The sequence below is a fragment of the Pterocles gutturalis genome, unplaced genomic scaffold, assembly GCF_000699245.1.
Source record: "Pterocles gutturalis isolate BGI_N339 unplaced genomic scaffold, ASM69924v1 scaffold31488, whole genome shotgun sequence".
Classification (NCBI taxonomy): Eukaryota; Metazoa; Chordata; class Aves; order Pterocliformes; family Pteroclidae; genus Pterocles; species Pterocles gutturalis.
Window position 1 is genome coordinate 42,751 of NW_010121736.1, and position 20,731 is coordinate 63,481.

Sequence of the window (20,731 nt, forward strand, 5' to 3'; positions counted from 1 at the left end):
CAATAAATAAATGTTCGTTCAATATTTATATATATATATATATTTGTGTCAGCGTGTGTGTATATATCTATATACACACACACATGCACACACTGAATAATAGGTTTCTAGTCAGTTTATTTTTTTAAACCATTAGATAAACTGCTCATGGGTGACTTTCAAAGCGGTGCATCTCCCAGAAGCTCCAAGACCTTCCTGCAAACTTTCTGTGTCAAATGCCCTGGTGGAAGGGACAAACACTGCGTGTGGATTCCTCCTCTTCCAACACTACTCCAACCTCCAGAATTGTACAGCAAATAAGCAAACATCAAAAAAAAAAGAGACAGTACACTTCACTTTGCAGGACCATGGCACTATAAACAGTAATATCCTGGCCCTCCCCATGCCCCCACCTCAAGATTTGAAGCCAACGAGCCAGGCTGGACTGCAGTTATTTGTTACCAAGAAAAACAAAATTATTTTCTCCTCCCAGTAGATGCACACGAACAGCTTAAACATTAGTGGCTACTATTTAGGGGGAAAAAAAAATTTAAAAAAAAATAAAACAAATACCTTGAAAAATAATGGTCCATCTTGGAAAACGGCTATCTTTTTACTTGGCTAACATCTACTACTGCTTGAAAATCTCCAGCCAGCTTTCCTCTTTTGAGAACTACATTGATGGCTTATATAAAAATGGTGGAAAATTTCTACTACTGGACAACCAAAAATTACTTAAAAAAAATAAAATAAAACGCCCTCCACTCTCCAGTGTTTCCTTAGAAAGCTTTGTTGAGGCATTCACTGGCTGCTTCCAATCCACGTTTACATGACTGAAGGATATCGCCGCTCAAGTCCTGGATTGTGAGTATCCTCTTCAAAGAAAAAAAAATGCAGAAGGTTGTCATCTATTTCACAGATCTACCACTGCAGTCGATTTCTGGCTTCTCTGGCCACTTGATAGTTTGTCTCTGTATCGATTAGTTGTTCCAAATCCAACAGTTGGTTACCATTTAGCAGTTGTATTTTTAAAATACAGTTCTTGATCTAGTGGTTAAAAAAAAAAAAATCTTAAGGTCATAGGGTTTACATACAGCTTGTGTCATGTACCACTGCCATGGTTTAGAGTGAATGGAATGATGACCTAGTAAAAGAAAAGTCAACTCCTCCAGAGGTCTGATCCAGTCCAAAATGGCTGCTATACAATGCAAGACAGCACTGCGTTCCAAGATGTACTCAAATTTCTCTTGCCCTACTCAGAAATGCACGTCCAAATTCAGCTGGCATAAGACTAAAAAGTTCCAGTTCAGATTTCTGAAGCAGTTACCACAGGGTGAATTCCATCAACAAGAGGTGGGGAAGAGAAGAGAAAAATAAACCATGCACAAAGCGAAAATAAAACAAAAGTATCTAGTGGTTTTTTTTTTAAAGAAAAAATTTAAGACAGCGATAGTTGTAACGAAACGGCATTCGAAGAAATTGTTTTTTAAAAAAAGAATATGTGATTGGACTGAAGGGGACAGGCACATCTGGTTTTCTACTGTCTTCCCAACCTCTTTCTTGGATATATTTCTGTCTGCAACATGGTGGACCCAACATTTTTTGAGCTCTATTTGGTGATCAAAGCATGTGGATACAGAGCTGTCATTAAAAGTTTGCCCTCCCAGTGGGTCACTTTGTCAGAGCTTTGTTTGCTTGATGTGCAGAAACTCCACCAGAGGAACCGTCAGGGCTGTTCCTGCTTACCCTACACACTTCTCTCCAGTTTTAGAAGGGGAAAAAATTTGACCGCTTCCCGTACCATCGCATTCAAAGCAGAAAGACCTTTCTTTTGTTCCTGCTTAGCTCTCTAAGCAGTTGGGTAAGCTTCAGGAATATATTATAGGTTATTTTTGCCCAAGAGAATATATTAGCCCAGGAGTTCATGGAGGATTGGTGCAATGATCAAGATGTTCCAAGGATAAATGATCCGTCAAACTGCGTAGACGACTAAGGTGAAGGTCAACTGGTGTCTAACCCCAGTGTGACAGGCACTTATTTCCACATGGATGGACCTCATTAAAATTCAGTCTACAGGAAAACAAAACAAAACAAAAAAAAAAAACAAAACAGCAACACAGCTGGGTCACCTGTACCCTACAAAGTGCTTATGTCTCAACATAGCTTTCAGATCCCAGAAGGTCAGTCAAACCCTGTTTGTCTCCATATGCAGTTCTCCTAGATCGCCATTGCCCGTCACCAAGGGTTGCCATCAAGCAGAAGACACGTCAGTCCTTGCAGGTGTAAACCTCTTCTCTCTGGGTGCATTGCTTGCATTCCACATAGCAGCACCAACGGACTTGGCACTGGCACGGACGGGTGACCACCCGGCTCTGCGTATTGTGCCCTCGCCCGCAGCAGATGCTGTCACAGTTCTTGTCTTTGTAACATTTCCTTCCCGAAGTCCCAGGCGAGTATCTACTCATCATACAGAAGCTTGGGGAATCGTCAATGTAGACAAGATCCGTAGTCCTTGGGATTTGATCACTGTGACCAGGGATGGACTTCTTGGGTGGGGAGATGTCTCCTTCCCCCGTGGCCTCATTGGTAGTGCTGCCCACTTTGAGGGATGTCTCGTACTTTTGCTTCAGCTGCTTGCCTATTTCATGGAATGGAGAGAGCTGCCTCCAGCACGTTCGGACAGTACAGGACCCAGATACGCCGTGGCATTTACAGGTTGTCTCCACTCCAGCTTTGATGACCTGCAGACACACACGATCCCAAAAGAAAAATCAGTTACAGGGGAAGAAATCAAGGCACAAATGAAAAAAAACCTTTGCTAGAAGAAACTCCTGGAACACAAAGTTGATAACAACGCAAAAAACTGTCCAGGGGAAGAGGACATAAAACACACACTAAAGGAAATATTTATAGAATCATAGAATGAGATCCCTTCCAACCCAAACCAAAGACCATTGAGTTCCAACGCCCTGCCATGGGCAGGGACACCTCCCACTAGCCCAGGTTGCTCAAAGCCTCATACAGCCTGGCCTTGAACCCCTCCAGGGACGGGGCATCCATAGTTTCTCTGGGCAACCTGTTTGTTGCCCCATTCTTTTTAGAATGGTGCCAGTTTCCATTCATGTGTCATTTACCTGCCAGAATATTGTTTTATTGGCTAGTTAATGATACTAGTAAAGTGTACAAAGGCTGTCCAGTCCTTGAACCCATCTACATAGACAAAGTTCCACAGCTGTAATGCAGATAAAAGATTAATACATATTTTAACACCTATTTATCTGTTTTAATAAGAACAAGGAAATAACATGTAACAAAGGTGGAAGGAGTTGGTTTAGTGGAGAGAAGAGGGAGAGCACTGCTGTAACATACAAACACACAGGTGGGGTGACTCCACAACATGACCATGGACAGGAGGAACCTTCTCCATACCACAGTGCCCAGGGTATCAGCTTAAACTCACGCAACTCCCAATTACCAGCACAGGCTCAGTGGAAACATGGTTAAGCTGTGCTGTTTCCACCAGCAGTGACTAGGCATAGCATCCCACCCAATTCCCTTCATGAGCGAGGAAAAACTTTAATGTAGCTGAAACATATATATAAGCCCTCCAGAACAACAGCCTGAATCACCATCACCAAAACCAGCAGCTCCAAAAACATCCAGGTAGCTTCTGCCTCTCCAACCCATGTTCAGGTTCCTGTTCCAGAGTGTGGTAGCATGTTCAAAAGGACCTCACAATTTTTTTCTGCTGGCAACGAAGAAGTCTTCACATGCTCTTAAACAAAAAGTGCCATTGCTTGCTGTCCAAAAGCTGGTTTAATGAAGCACATTTACATGCAGGGTGAAGCCCAAGGCTGCCTTGGTCTCCTCTGTGCCCTCCCTTTCTCTGAAAAAACTAAGATGTGAAGAAATGGAAAACAGACCCCTGGATGAAGGGCTCAGTAATTCCAGGTGCTTTAACGCAGCCCCCAGGACTCACTCTGCCTGTGCCACCAGCTGTTGGCAGCTTGGAAGGGGAATCTGGATTCTCACACAGATGAGTTCAAGGAGACAAAACATGAAATTGGGGTTGACGCTACAGTAAGAAGAGTCCATCCCTGTGGGCTCAGTGCTCAGCCCATCAGGCAGTGACCCCTGGTGACTGTGACAAAGCTGGTGGCTGCAGGGAGGACTAGGGTCTTCAGTTTTCAACCAGAGACAGGATGGATCAACACCCAAACGTTGTCTACACAAGTCACCATCCAGGGAGGAACAGGCTGCAAGGTTCAAGTCCCAGGCTAGCATAATTTCTGTAAGGTATTGGCAGAGTATTTATGACCAAGGTCTTCAAACTCAAGGTGGAAAAGAAAGAGAAGACATTTAAACCCTTGGAAACTGAAGTGGATTCTGTTTCAAGTCCTTTCTCAATTACTCAAATACTTTTATTTTAAAATTCAAACACAGTGGGTGTTGTGACAAGAAATAAGACGCATCTCACAGATCCATAAAGAAAGGAAGTAACTGGTTCATGATAACAGAAAGTAAATGCCTACGTTTGATTTATTCCCAAAGCAAAAGAAAGTCAGTCTCCATAGAGAAAGACATCCAGATCTTTCTTGGGTACAGCTTGCATGGAAATAGCTCTCTTCAGACCACCACAAAGGGTACATACAGATGGAAGAGCAGAGCCAGTGGAACCACAGTCTTCACATACAAGATGGAGGGAATGAAAAGAGAAGGTCATTTTCAACAGAAAACACTGTGTGGGAAGGAGAAGTGGCATCAGGAAGGGAAGAGAAGAAAGCAAAGAGTCAATGGTTATTCATCTTGGAGGAAAACAAAGGCAGTAACAACCCCCCCAGGGGCTGTAAAGGACCCCGTGCCCACAAACTGACTGATGCTAAACATAGGATCTCATCCTTTTCAGATCAGACTGCAATCAAGATGCTTCATGGCATAAAAGCACATCCATCCCCATATAAACGGCATCTGAACGTTCTCCCCCACCTTTTCCAGAGACAGGTTTATGCTTCGGACTCCTCCACAGGCAACATGAGAACAGACACATTATATGGACAGTCACAGATAACCTGCATTTTGTCCACAGATTATAAATAGATATTTATAGTTCTAGTTCTCCCTTCCCCCCCGTTCCCCAAAAATAGGCTACATTTTGACTTGAAATACATAAGGTATAACCACTCCTTAAAATAGCAACTTAGAACAGAATTTGTTTTATAGAGCTGTCTCCTGTCAAGGTACTACTGAAAATATCCCTCCTCTGGGCATCTATGGTATCTGAAAAAATAAAAAAAAAAATCTCCCCCCTCTGCCCATTATGGCATCTGCCAACATTATGGCCTCATGACAGCAGAGGACTGGCTCCAGTCCATTTCCTGACCATCCGGTTCTGAATTATTTGGCTGCATGAGTCCTGCTGAGCACCATGTGCAAATGTGCAATAGGTCATGGACTCAGAATTGGGGTCTGGCCCAATCCCGATATTACAGAGACATTTTTAGAAAGACACGATGCATAATACGGCCTTCAGCAAAGCCCGGCCAATGGTCACACTTCATTCCTGCGCCAGCCAAGACCTTTTCAAATGCAATCCAATAATACACAGTAGCATTCAAACAAGTGACGGGTTACAGAGAGAGGGATGTGTTACTGCTTATAGTGCTCAGCTGGGCCGGCTTGGGCAGGGGTTGTCACGCTTTTGCGTGCCAAAGTGTCTAGCCAACTCTGCAAGAAATCCCGCAATGTTAGACAAGAGCGAACAGAACACATTTCAACACCGAGAAATAAAAAAAACCAACAACCCAACCCTCACCCCTACTGTCCCTCATGTAAAGTCACATTTCACTGGTCGTGCAGAAGCGAGAGCTGAGTTCGTGTGAAACAAAGCTCCTCTACCCGATTTCACGCCCAGACCATCAGCAAACTGGGCAAAATTGCTGAGATACTTGTAGGAGGGCTACACACTAAGGTCATTCATCAGTTCAGGCTTTTCTCAACCCTTCCACCTCCCCCCAAACCCATTCACATCTGCTCCACCCAAAAAAGGAGATGACCATCATTGTACAGGAGATGAGAAAGCAAAAAAAAAAAAAAAAGAAAACAAACAAACAAACAAACAAACCAGAAAAGGATTGGCTCAGCTAGTAGACACGCTCCTGTGCACAGGTTTGGCTACACTTAGAGCTGATTGAACAAGGCATGGTCATGAAATGCAAGAAGGAAACCTGGACATGAGGTTGTTCATGTCAGGAGCCACCTCTCCAGAGCTCAGCAGGAGAGCTGGCATTGCAGGTGTAGTACATCCAAGGCATCCCCACGGGGCTGGTAGATATGGCACAAGACATGTTGGCAATCCAGATCCTGATGGATTGGTAGCTAGCAGATAGCAGCAGACCTTCAGTCAGGAATAGGCATGTAGATTTAGGCATCTGAATCACACCTTCCAGCCAGGGTTGACCTCACCGAGGCAGACATTTGAGTTTACATGCCTACACTTGAGAAACACCCAAAACTCCCATCTGACTCAGTGGAGCCAAAGCAGGCGGAGGATCCTGCATGGGAGCAGACACCTGCACATGCTTGGCTGAACAGCTCTCCAGGCTCCACCAACCATGGTGACCACATCTCCACTCACTAACAGGAGCCTAGGGACCCAGCTCATACATAGGCACCTCTGTTTAGATATCTTAAGCTGTGAGCAGAATCCCAGCCCCTGGGATGAACTCAACTGCTTAAATATCAGCATCTAGCATTACTTGAGGTACTATAAAACATCACACTTCATCACCAGCTTCCCCTCCAGGAGCATAAAGGTCTTTCAAAGGGTGCTAATGGATCTGTTTAGGTAGATAAATCCTACACTCCTTGTCTGTGCTTTAACAGTGATGGACAAAGCCCCTAATGACTCACAGTCTTTTTTTTTTCCTGACCCACTTCTAGCTCATTCTTAAGCAGGGGCTAGGATAGCTTAGATGTCATGCACCAGTAGACCAAAGCATAAAAGGTTCCCATTGTCCCCATTCTCATGAATGCACCAGTTCATGAAACCCAGCATGTGGATTTTCATACGGCTATGGTGCAAGTGTGGCGCATCCCAACCGCCCCATAAACCTTCTCCTTGAAGGGCTGGGAAGGGCTCAAGAATGTTACGAGGCAGCTCTAGTGAAAATCCTACAAAAATTTCTTCCCCAGACAGCCTCCCCTGCTGCTGTCAGTCACGATGCAGCTACTCAAGGCGATGTGTGATGGAGAACTGCTGCCTACGGGCCCCAAACCACCCACAAGCCAAAATGAAACTTGGCAAAGCCCTTCTGTTTCTCGTCTCACTCCCCAGCTTCCACAAAGACTTTTCTCCTCTTGTTGCAGGCTCCTGTCAGAGACACTTAAATCCACCTCACTCCTCCAGGAAGCAGAGCAAGACTTATCCAAGTCGGCAGGTTGCTTGGAGCAGTCTTGGAGAAACCTTCCCTGGCTGGGCTCTGGGACAAATGAGTCAATGTGTAGATCATGCTTTCAAGCCTGGAGGGGCTTCCAGGATAGAATAACATAGATTTTATTACCAAAAATCCTAGGGCACACGAGGCAGAATAAGACTTTAACACAAGCTCATAATTCCAAGAGCCATAGATAGCTTGTGTTTTCTTTTCAAGGCACATCACACCATTCAGAGCCTGATCCGCCTCCATCCTACCTAGACTTGAAACTCTCTTGAACACACATGGCCTCACCACTTATTTAATCATCATATTTCATCTATACCATGCTAAGCTTCGGGTGGTGAAACACTGGAACAGGTTTCCCAGGGAAGTTGTGGTTGCCCCATCCCTGAAAACACTCAAGGTCAGGTTGGATGGAGTTTTGGGCAACCTGATCTAGTGGAAGGTGTCCCTCCTTACTGCAGGGGGGTTGGACTAGATGACCTCCATGGTCCCTTCCAGCTCAAACTATTCTATGATTCTAAGTCACCATGTGCACACTTCTATCGTGTCACAGATGTGAAGCAAAAATATTTCAGCTTAAATCCAAATTATAAAACATATCATAGCTACCACACATCAGCAGAGTCACGATCACTCAGGAGTAACCACACAAGCGTGCAATTGAATCCTTATTGTGTTATGTACTGTAGAGAGCTTCCACCATGAAAATAAAGTTGAACAAAGACATCCAGGGGGTCAGGGATAGCATTGCACAAGGAAATTATGTCCTGCCACTCTCCTCTGAACAACCACCTGGTCTTGTGGGCTCTCAAATAGGAGAGTAGTTTGAGAGGAAAATAAAGCTCTTTGAGCAAATTAGTTTGTTTGACTTAGGAACACAAACTCCCATTGATCTTGTCGTGAGAATACCAAATCCTGACAAAGGCACAACGAGGGAAACAATTATGATAGAAGGAAGACTGAGCCACCTTTATTGGGGTTTGCTGCTAAGAGGAAATTAGATAGCACCGCTGGACCGCCTGCCCAAATGGCTTTACGAGAGCCACAGGGAAAAGGGATCACAGCAGAGCATTGCTATGCAACATGTAATCCTTCCTCACAACAATGGTTTGCTCCGAAGCTCAGACTAAGTGCCCCTGTAACGATCAGTCTCAGACATGCTGCAACACACAATTTCTCAGTGTTTTAAGCTGAAACGCCGAGGACAGATTCCCATTCATTCCCAGCTGGGTCACGGGGCTCTGGCGGTGGTTTTTCAGACAACTCTTGTCTGGGTAGCGGCAGTCCAAAGCGGACACGCAGCCGTGGGAATTCCTCGGTTATAGATCCGCTGTCGTCATGGCTGGTCTGCGGCTCCAAGGCTTCAAACCATTCGCTATGGTTTGGGGGAGAGGAGGGAGCAGATGAACCTCCTTAGAGGCAGCTCATCCAGGAAAAAGCCTGCCCTCGTCTTGTCTTACTTCAGAAAGGGGCTTTGGGATGCTTCTTTACAAATCAAATCTCTTCCATCCTATGTATACATATCCTCCTTTGATTTAAATAGGCTTAGTTATTCTCTCAGCTCAAATATTAAATGTTTGTTTGGACGGCAGCCATGGGCCCCATTTCTTCACACTGCTCAAACGACTGGAAGACCAGACTTGTCCCTTAACACTGGCCATTGCCATCAGTAGAATTATAAAAGTTTCACAGATTGTTAGAAGTTTTATCTTCTTTTCCCTTTCTACTTCCCTTCCCTTTATTCTATCTCAAAAAAAAAAGTCCTTCTTTGAGCCTGTTCTCAGTTTTTTCAGTTTTTCCTTTCCACTATCCTTCCTTCTTTAAAAATACAAACACTCATATTTTCACGAAATATGCATTAAAACACTTAAACATAGAATAACGTAACCCTGCTTTAAATTGAGAACTTGAAAAGTATTTTTTTCCCCACTTCAGTATTCCTAGTGTGCTTCACATGCTAAGAAAGCTCCACATAAACAACTCCCTGCAACTACTTATGGGACACAGCAAGCAATTTTTTCCAGAGTGTTGATTTCCCGGCCTTAGAAAAACTTTGCCTTAGCCAATCTCAGCTTGAAAGAAGGAGGGGAAAATCCAGAGAGCATGCTTATGCATTCCTACCTGTCATAACCTGGAGCAATTAAGACTAGTGGTGGCTCTGCAAATTGACCTGCACATACAAAGTCAAGAGCTAGTCTTAGAGGTTTCTATTTGCTAGGTTTGATTTGTACCTCCGTAAAAGTATGATGGTAGATTTTGTGCTGCATTTTTTTTTCCATGTACCAACTGTATTAGTAAACTCATCTGGATTTGTCTCAACAAAAAGAACAATTATTACACTTTTTGAGGGTGCACAAAACCAGAGATTAGCCCTTCAGTTTGCCTGTTTGACAAAATCTGGAGTTAGACTGGAATCATGTTTGCTAGTAGGAACCACGAGATGGGATGGGCAGTGCTTGTAAACACTGTCTCTGCAACAGGAGACCAGGGTGCAAGTCTCTGCTTTGCTATGCCTTTGTGTGACCTTTAATAAGTCACTTAATCTTTCTGGGTCTCAATTTCCCCCTCTGTAAAATGGAGATACCAGAAATGAAGAGGGTGGTATGCTCTGATAACATGTTATGTGATAGCTCGTGAAGTTCCTCAGACAGATGATAGCTGGGCAAACATCTACCTGATATGGAGAGTCCGTCTCCAGTGCAGGAGGCACGCTCAGCCCTTCAGATAGATCCCTGCCAGCACCGCCTAAGGGGAAAAACCATTCCTTGCATGGACTTCCAAAACAAGCAAGTCAACAGCAAGGAAAAGTCCATGCACCTCCCACTATCCTCTCCGGAGCATCCCGTATGGTTGGAGGAATGAGTCTCAGGATGGGTCTGGACTTGAACCCTACAGCAATAAATATGACAAGGATCCTTCAAAAATATGCACATAGTCCGCACAGACCAAAACACATGGGTTGATATTGTGCAAAAAAAAAAAAAAAAAGAATTAAGGAAGCCTCATGAAGGGAGCCAATTTCAAAGGAGGACATTGCCTAAAGCGAGACCTTTCAAGGGGAGGAATTTTCTTGTTCTCCATTTCCATAGTTTTGCACTAAACAGTCTTGGCTCTCAAGGAGACTGTGGTTATATGGTTATACCCCTGACTTCAGGGTCCTGAAGACAAAGGCTTGTGTCCCTCCTTCTGGAAGGATAAAGGGAAAAGGGAATGAGAACATGACAATTTTTTTTTTTTCTTGGGTAGCAGCAGCCCCCTTTAATAGTGCCCCTTGGATCTGTAAGACATGCTTGACCAGACATACCTCTGGAAGAGGTCAGCACTCCTGGGATTAAGAAACTTAGCAACGCTCCAGAGAGGGAGTTGGAAAGTCATGTTTAATGATACTTTGCTGAGAAACTGGGCAAATTTAATTAAAACATCACTTACTCAAGCCCAGTGGAACTAATTGAGTGCTCTAATATTCCGACTTTTCATTAATGGGTTACAAAAGAGGGCTGCACTTGTGTGTACAAGGGGAGAAAAAAAACAGGAGGGGGAGAATATAGAGAAGAAGAGAGCTTTAGCAAGGCTGCCTGTGCTTCATTTAATATAACCAGGAAGCTTCATGGCTGGCAACGGAGCTTTAATACAGTTTGACTTCTCTCACCGCCACCGCCCCCCATCCCCTTGACGCATACACACAACTCCCCCCCCAACACACACCCTCTCCACCCAAGACCCTTCTGAAAGAATAGCTGAATGAGCAAGAGTAGATCTGGCAAAGGAAGGGAAATTGCTTTTTTAATAAGTAGCCTATTCAGAGCTCCTACTTTTCAATAAAAGAGAAGGCTGGAGAAGTCCTGGTCTAATTACCTCATCCTCACGCTAGACAAGCTCGCCCTTTCATTAGAGATTGAGGTCATATCATATAACTCTGTGAGCCATCACAGGCACAACATGTTCAGTGATTATTTCATTGGCAGTGGCAAAATTACAGTCGGGCCCATCAAGGTTGTAAAAAATAAATCTAGAAGTAAAATAATAATTAAATGAGAATGTCTACCAAGAGACACTAAAACTAGGCGGGATAGGATAATGTCACGCTCGTAGAAATATGGAGGTTGTTTGGTAGCGTGACACCATGGAGAAAGCGCCGTGTTGACCAGAAGGGTCTAGCGTTGGTTGCCAAATCTGTCAATTAAGCACAGGTCCTGTCTTTGTTGGGTCTCAAGGGACTATTTATGCATTTTGCCGTGGTTGGGAGTAATTAGATGGGAAGCATTTGTGTTGTTAAAAATCAAGGAGAGACCACCAGGCTTGTCCTCCATCTTTAATAGATATTCTTCTTCTACCTCCTCAAAGAACACACATGTGCACATCTATACATATGCTATAAGTACACCAACATGGGATGGGCACTGCAGCAAGTTCCTGTAGCAAAGTATGTGAAAAGAAAGCCTCCTTGTCCATTCCTGGCCCAGTCCAAAGCAATCTGTAGTGCAGCAAAGGTTTAGGTTCATGCATTTATGGCTTCACTAATAGACATAAAATCTGCAGATTGGTTAGAGGAAAAACACAGCAGGTGCTGAGCAGGAATTCAGGAGAGCTGGCTTCAGTCTCCTGCTCCATCACGGGCTTTGCTGCATAACCACGGGAAAGGCAATCGGTTTGCATCTCAGCTGCTGCTCGAAATGGCTGTAAACATCTTTTTTGGAACTCACAAGGATATTTAACACATTAGAGGCCGGAAGAGCATCTTAGTTATATAATGAGTGCTCCAGTTCAAAATTGTTCAGTTTCAAAACGGCAAAAATCAAGGATATCTGCACTACTTCTATATCGCAGTCGATTCACATCAAATACATGAGTTACTGCCCAAATAACCAAACAAGGTGAGTTCAAAGTGGTTTCAGATTGTCATAGCCACTAGGTTAGCATCCCTTGCTACTCAATGGTTGGAAAGTCTATAAGGCAGTAGTTAGCTGATGGGCAGCTTCTCTAGAGAAAGATGAGTAGAGGAAACATGCTCAGTTTCATACTTCATAACCCAAAGCCTTCATCCAGAAAAATATCAATAAATTCAGTGAGGGAACCTAGTACTGCCTTCTGAGTGACTCTCATCCTTCACCAACGCTGCACTGGCAGTGGGTCCGGGAGGAAAGAAGCAATCCACCAACTGCACCAAGAAGGTCAGTGCTCAGGCTTCAAATCAGTTTCAATATTTTGAAATCTTATGCAAGCATGGCAAGTTTTGACCTTGCAATGACAAAGCCAGCCTGGGTCCTCATCTCTGACTCGAACAGCTCTGATCATCTTCTTAACGACACCATATTGTGCCAATGGTTTAGGTCCACACATCCTGCCTATATAGATGTACGTTCTCCTGATCTTGAACCACCATCCTCCTAAAAGCTTCCCTCTCAACATGAAATTTGCTTGTTCTCTCTCTGGCTTCGTGGTGCTGTTGTGAATCTGGCGGGTTGCTTGGCTTGCCTTTCAACCAGACTAAAGTACAATTATTCTAGGAGCATAAACAGAGAAATAAATTTCAACCACTGCTGCAAATGGGCAAGGCAAGCTGTCAGACAGCAATACCAACTCAACAGACATGGCGTGGGCAGACAAAAATAGGAACACCGGATCACTGACCCTGCAGCAAAGGTCTTTGACTTGGATTGCCATGAGGGCTCTCAGTGTCTGGACAACCGTCACAACTGTTACTCAGCTGTTTAGCTACAGATATTACACTAGGGCTTAGAAACCACTGCCAATGACCAGAACCTGACCGTGCCAAGTAAAATGGAGGCAGAGGATGCAAGAGAGTCCTTGACATCTCCCCTTCCCCGGGAACTAGCTCACAGTGGGATCAGGAGAAGAAATGGGATGCAGAAAGGGGAGATTCACATCCTCCAGCTCATCCTTGGAGTTCTCTTAGCTCAAGGTCACATATTGTAGAGCAGAGATGACAAATAAGGACACCTAACCTAAATCCAAGACTGAGTCTCAGTGATATGGGCATCCTGACCACAGCTACTGGGGTGGACAGCACTGGGAGTCCAGTCAAGTCCCTTGGGCAAGTTTTTTTAGCCCCATCACTGCTGGAGGGAAGATATTAATGGAGTTACAAGAACATATCAATGGTACCTAAAGCCATAGTCTTGTAAGTTTTGATGAGACTGTTTTATTTGACTCTGGAAAGGGAGGAGAGAAGGGATATCTCACAGCAGTCTCCAGCATGAAATCACAGCCTCCACAGACCACCTTCTCCATTTTTAGTCCCATCTGCTACCCAGACAACTCCAGAGAGTTGGGACATGCCCTCAGGAACAACCGACCACAAGGATTAAAACAAATTTTGTCACCCTGCAAAGCCTGTTTCACACGCCAAGGAGCTACAATAGGAGTTCAGAGGCACTGAGCCTTTTAATCCAGAGGCAGAAAAGCTGTCAGCCAAAGCCAGACACCAGCTAAATCCAGGATATTTCTAATCCTGATCTCAGCGCTGTCTAGGAGCATCTGGTGGTGGGGAGAGGGGGAGACTTTGCTGGCCAGCACTCACTGGTGGCATTCTCCAATGCCCCAACTCTGTTGTGAGGAATGACATTTTATGCATACGCACAGGAACAACTGAGCTGGGATGGCGATTCCTAGAATGCACAACTGGCTGGGCTGCATTTGCCTTGGAAACTGGAGACCTGGATCCCCCCCATCCCAGCCCCAACGCTCCATCCAATCACATGGACAATAACAAGTCTCAAAAGCTATTTATAACCTTACAGTATGTCCCACTTCTAGGTTGCCGCAACGAAACACTGATCCTAGGCACCTGTGCTGGCCAATCTGAGGGATTTTCGTGTTTGAGCAACTCTAGGCTAGGTACAGCCAAGTAGATTAGGAGAGAAGGTGGAAAGCCCCTTCCTTTCCCCTCTCTTGCTGGGATGACCCAGCAATTGCAGACAGTTTGTCCTTTACATCAGTCCTGACAGGAGGTCTCCAGGCAAGAGGGTAAAACGTCACGGGAGGGACATGGGGTAAAGCGCAGAAAGCCTTCCAGCTAAGAGGGTAAGGATGGGAAATGAAAAAAAAAAAAAAAAAAAAAAAGGAGGGACTACACATCCAAGCATCATCAGCTGCAAACCCAACAGCCCTGGGCAGAGTGGAAGGCTGCCAGAAAAGAAGGCTGAAGGGACCTTCAGGACTGAGGTCAGTCAGAGCTGATATCTCCACCCTGGTTTCCTGCCAGGTGTTAGTCCAGCCAGTTTTAAAGAAACCTGGTTATGGAGATGCTACACCCTCCAGGCTCTACTGAACTGCTGCAAGAAAAGCATCCCTCAGCCTATGTTGTGGCAGCATAAATCCCTTCCCCAGGCTTACCTGAGGTCAGACAAGGAGGAAGACACCTTTCCATCCCTTTGCACTGTAAGACCCTCTTCTCCCCGTGGAAATCCAGCAATCTTTTCCCCCACCTCTTGTTTTCTAAGTTCTATTTCTTCCCTTCTGGTCTCCCTCCATCAGTTTTGCACAACTCTTGGAGCACAGTGACAAAACCAGGGCATAGTCCTATGCCCAAGACTCAAGCCCTCCAGCAGAAGGATCAGTCCACACGTTTTGCATCCAACACTCCTGTTTCCACACCCAAGTGCAGCAGCTTATTGCCCCCCCCCAAATGGCATGAAACCCCACCACACGCAGTCTACAACTCACCTTCATGCCCACAAGGTTATTGTGAAAGTCCACCCTGGCTCGCAGGTCCTTGTTGGGCTTCTTGCCCAAGAACTCCTTGACAAACTTGTTGCTATATTTCAGGTTGTCACCACAGCCACCCCATTGCCAAGCTTCACGGTTCTCCAGGTCAGGGGCCTCGTCGCAGGTGCAACGCTCCATCCGCCCCGCGCTGCATGCCTTGGCCATGGCGTGTGTCAGCCCCGCGGAGGAGATGGCGTACAAGAAGGCTGTCTCCTTAAAACCTGCAGGAGAAAGGACGAGGCGGCTTTAATTGCAGCTGGAGAAAGGGTTAAAAACAAAAAAAAATTTAGGAAATTGAGGCAAAACCCATTGTGAGAAGAGTTTGAGCAATGTCAAAGCACACTGAGCTCCATGTGCATCACTGATGGTGGAAAGGACAGTGGAGGGCAATGAATGATGGACAGAGGTGGCAAGAGCCAGGATTCAAGAAAGAAAAGAAATTTGGCCAGCTCTGTGGCCTGGAAACAGAAATAGGTGAGCAAGATCTGGGCAGGCCATGGAGGTACCATCATTGTGGTACAGCAATACCGCTACCAAGGGGACACCAAATAGCAGGAACACAGCACGGACTTCCAGTCTGATGGTTGGGGTAGAAACTATGAGGGCTCCTGGTTCTTCCCACTCCCCCTGAAAAAAATATCACTGGGTCCTACTCCAGTCCAACAACATTGTCAACAAAAGGTATCTGAGGGCTGGGAAGCACACAGTAGCCAGCCTGTCACCTCACTCAAATGCATCAAAAAGCATTACAACTCAAACCCTTCATGCACAACCCTCTTTTACACCTCCATGCTCACCTGCAGCAATGCAACAGCATCTGCTCCCCCCAGTAGGTAAACTGAGGCCCAGAGAGACCCATGATTTCGATCCAAATGATAAAAGCCAGAAATAAGAAGCAAACATGACAGTATTTATAGCTCCTCATTCTCCGGCTATGGAAGCCGTAAACGACTGCATATTTGAGATGCAATTCCAGAACAGCTTTGGATCTGACTCAAGAAATCCCCCACTCAAAAATAACACAAGTGGATGGTTGACAGCAGTCGATATATCTGTGAGCTGGTGTGTCAACCAAGGACATGCAGAGACACTGCCAGGTCATTTTTGGAACTGTTCCTTGGGAGGTTCAGGGTAGTCCAAGCAAGCTCATGGGGTGCTACCCTGGCCCATCCCCAGGGCCTGCCTTTCCAAAGCACTCCCGGGTGCACGATGCTGGAATTCAGCAGAAGACAGACAGATATCCAGTCCAGGAGACTGAGGTTCAGTCCTCCCAAGGGGGCTGATTCAAACCAAATGGCAGAAGGAATTCCCCAGCCGTTCTGCTTAACCTGGAAAAGAAGAGCTTTGAGGGTTTTTTGGGTTTTTTTGGGTTTTGGATTTTTCAACTCTTTGTTTTCTCCCTGAAGTTAGACTGTGTCCTCTGGCACCCCAGAAACATCTTCAGCATTCTAAACTCTCTCATTGGGAGCAGTGGGAGAATTCTCTACTTAATTCACACAACAAAAACTCATGGGTTATGCAGACTCCCAAACTCTTCTGGGTAGAAAATGCCTTCTAATGTCTTTCTGAGGCTAGTTCACCTTTTTCTAGGTTACACCCTAGGTCAGACTACCCACGCACATATCAGAGGGATGCCACTGCTAAAGACAGATGCTCTCAAGCCTCTGCGCTCCCAGGTTGTAGAACTGGCCTCTTGCCATCGTCACTACTTCTGCTACGGAATGGAGAGCTACCAGTGTGCTCACAGAAAGTCCATGACGGAATAGGGCATGTGAACTCTCCTCTGAGAGCCTGAGATACTACAATTAGCAGCCAACAGCCTAGATGTGGTCCAGTTTAATAGACAAGCCCAGATGTGGATGCCCCATCCCTGGAGGCATTCAAGACCAGGCTGGATGGGGCTCTGGGCAGCCTGCTCTAGTGGTTGGCAACCCTGCCCACAGCAGGGGGGGTGAAACTAGATGATCTTTAAGGTCCTTTTCAACCCAGACCATTCTATGATCTACAACCTGCACGAAGGTGTCCTGGTTTGAAGCACTGAATTCGGAGCGGTTGTGAAATCTCAGCAGAAAGTCAGCGCCGTGCAACCAGAGCACATACCAGGTTTGAGAGAAAGCCAGGAGGAACGGTGCGTTCGCCAAGTCCTCCCCCCTCCATCAATCTCCCCATCTGCTTCAGCTCTACTACTCCTCCCGTTCTCCATCACTAAAAGCCTCACACAAATTCCCAGTGCCCATCAGCAGGGGTATCATCTCGCCCACAGGCAGCTCAGGCGGCTTCCAAGCAAGTCCATGTGACATTTGGCTCTGGCCAGATTTAAAGCCATCTCTGCCATGCCACTATTTGATTGCACCAAGATATTTTGTAACAAGATAATGAGCTTTAAATCAGCGCAGGCATTCTAACCCCCGGTGCATCGACAGCCTGCCATCCACGGCTATCCAGTTTCAGCCATTTCCAAAATTGTTCACAAGTATCCAAAGAGGATAACAAGTCCCTTAAACAATCCCCTGTTATTTTAAGAAACGGGTTGCATTAGCCCAAGTTGCAAACCAGCAGCAAGGCTCTTCTGGTGACCAAGTGTAAAAATGGAAGGAAAAACTTTTCTTAAAGAAAATATGGGGGGTTTTGTTTTGGTTTGGTTTTTGGTTTTTTTGGGGTTTTTTTTTTTTTTTGAGGTTTCTTTTTTTTTTTTAATTCTACTTAAAAAGCTGCAATGGTTCTGGAAGAGAGGAAGCAGGCCCACACTGATATATTTGAATACCGGTGTCTTCGCGGGTGATACATGTGCCCCTTTGCCCTGGGGTACCACTTGCTGCAATGCTGAACCAGGAACCAGCAGCTCCCGAAGAGGAGGAGGAGGAAAGATTTACAGGGCAGTGTGTTACGCCGCAGGAACAACATCTGAAGGATTTACAGCATCGGTGGAGGGCAGAGATGTTGCACGGGCATAAAACATGGAAGAATGAGACAGCAGCAGAGCCTCGCAACCCTCAGAGCTACCATTTATTATGCGAGATCTTGACAAGGCGGTGGGGCTGGGGAGGGGGTTCTGCTGGTTTTTTAAGGCTGCTGAACTTGAGGCTGCTTTGAAATAACCCTTGCCAGGGTGTAGGGACATCTGAAGGAACAAGCTGTGGCCTCCAGGTGTCAGCATGGGAAAGTGCTTGGCTTTCCCAAGGCACCACTAACCCAGGGACTCCTCTGGCATGCAGGGATATTTTTAAACATCTTGCAGCTCTGGCGAGACCTCTTGGGTTTCATAAGGACTTTCTTGCTTCCACTGAAGCCGGTGACAGTGCAGTAGTGAAGCCCAAGTGCTTCTGAATTACTCCTCCTCGCTAATTAGTAAGGAAGGGCCGCCTGCAAACCTCTGCTCATATCTGAGTGCATCGGACCCTGGGTTTCTAGGGTTCAGCTCCATCGCTGAGCGTGGGACTTTCTGGAAGTCACTAAAGCCCTCGAGACCCATGCAAGCTATCTGCAAACTGGTCCTGCTGCACTCTTAGCTGCACTCCAGAAATAAGAACTTTATTTTTTGTCTAGTGGAAGGTATCCCTGCCCATAGCAGCGGGCTTGGAACTCGGTGATCCCTAAGGTCCCTTCCAACCCAAACCATCCTGTGATTTCACCAGAAGGGTGCAGGAAACTGGACTATACAAGGTAGCACAAAAGACAGAGATAAAAATACCACCTGCTCCTCCAGTACCCACAGCTCACACCCATGGAGCTTTTATCTGGGTAGAGCAGTAACAGGACACACAAACATTTGCATGTTTTGCCCTGTACTACGATAGAGGTCCCCTTGCCCCCACTAACAGGACAGCACAGAACAGTCCGTTTTGCCTTATTGCCCTTAACAAGGCATTTTCTCAACTTCTTTCCTGAAAGATTGACATAATAAATAGGGGGGAAAAAATAATAAAAATAAGAGATGACAGCTTTGGGAACTTCAACACCTTCCCATCCAGCAACAGCTCAACTTCCAGAATAGAGGAGCAACTGTACCTACTGGTTCCAGGCACATGCACGAACATCTCCAGCCTCCAAGGAGAGGTACCACAGCCAGCAATGAGAAGCAGACAGGGCTTGCTTCATTAGCACAAGCACATAAATTACCACCATCTAGCACATTCTTTGCCTGCTGTGCGTTTTCATGGATGAGCTGAGCCTGGCTTGGTATTTCCCTTCTACAAGCTCTTTTTGGACCTCTGGGGAGATGATGACCCATCGCCGGGCAAAGGATGCTCTAGGATGACCCTTCTGCAAAACACCAGGGAAGCTGATGGGTGCAGGAGATGCCAGCACCCCTGACCGAGCCCCCCACCCTGCTCACCTCTCTTTAGCAAGCTGGCCCGGTAGCGACCCTCGAGGGTACAATTCCAGCGCTCAAAGCGAAACTGGTACTGGCACTCCAGTGCGCTCATGCTGATGGCCTCCATCAGGGTCTCGGCCACGCCGGGGTCCCGCCGGCACATCCTGCGTTGCTTCTTCTCCAGCTTCAGGCGGTCACAGACTTTGTAATGGGCTTTGACGGCAGCTTCCTCCATTTCTGAGGTCAGAGGGAGGATGGTCAGGGGTTCGTTCCCCGTCAGCCTGTGGAGGAAGAGAGGGGTACAATGGTGAGGACAGAAATCTGGTGTCTGAGCAAGGTGGGAGCAAGGGGAGAAGGGTAAGAAGCACTATTTGGGTTTATATCTTCTAACAGCTCTCCCAGGGCTTGTTCAGATTCAAGACGCTGGCAAACTCAACCGTGGGACAGTGGGTCAAAAACTGAAATAGGGAAGAAATAATTTGAAGGTACTTATAGGGGGCTTACAGGAAAGATGGGGAAGGACTCTTGATCAGGGGGTGTAGTGAAAGGACAAGGGGTAACAGCTTTAAGCTGAAAAAGGGTTGATTTAGACGAGATATTAGGGATAAATGTTTTCCTGTGCGGGGGGTGAGGCAGTGGCCCAGGGTGCCCAGAGAAGCTGTGGATGCCCCATCCCTGGAGGGGTTCAAGGCCAGGCTGGATGAGGCTTTGGGCAACCTGGGCTAGTGGGAGGTGTCCCTGCCCATGGCAGGGGGGTGCAACTCGATGGTCTTTAAGGTCCCTTCCAACCCAAACCATTCTGTGATTCTATGATTCTAACAGCATGAACTTGGCAAACTAGCAAAAAGACAAGAGCACTACAGCCACTCTCCTGTGCACGAGCAGAAAAAACATTTTGGCACATCAAGCAGAATCGGCTTGGGAAGGGGGAAAGGTTGATTCGTCCCTCCAGACCCCAGGAGACACACCGAGAAAGAACATACAGACACTCCGCTCTCAGCAGAAATAAAACCTAGTGAGCCACAGCCTGAGAGCAAGATACACTTTTACAGGTGACACTGCCAAAAGCTTTCACAAGGGAAAATGAGCTCAAAACCTTAAAAAAAGCACGACTTGAAGAAATACAGGTCCCCTTGCCTTCTCCCCTCCCCTGCCTTCTCCAAGCACAAGGTCCTTGCCTCATATAATGTGCAACAAAAGAAGCCAGCGGACTGTTCCCCGTGTCAAGTGACGAGCTGCTGGAAAAGGACCATGCTGGCACCGGCCCCAG

At 46.2% G+C, this 20,731-nt stretch overlaps 1 protein-coding gene across 1 annotated transcript; it reads right to left on the reverse strand.

The window, feature by feature from the left end:
- Positions 1-2,052: 2,052 nt before the first annotated feature.
- On the reverse strand, positions 2,053-19,739 carry WNT9A (wingless-type MMTV integration site family, member 9A). The gene is made up of 3 exons (XM_010077340.1): positions 19,483-19,739; positions 15,105-15,367; positions 2,053-2,720 (listed from the first exon to the last, which is right to left on the reverse strand). Exons 1-3 carry the CDS (start codon positions 19,694-19,696, stop codon positions 2,247-2,249), a joined length of 951 nt encoding a protein of 316 aa, XP_010075642.1. The 5' UTR covers positions 19,697-19,739; the 3' UTR covers positions 2,053-2,246.
- Between the last annotated feature and the right edge of the window lie 992 nt (positions 19,740-20,731).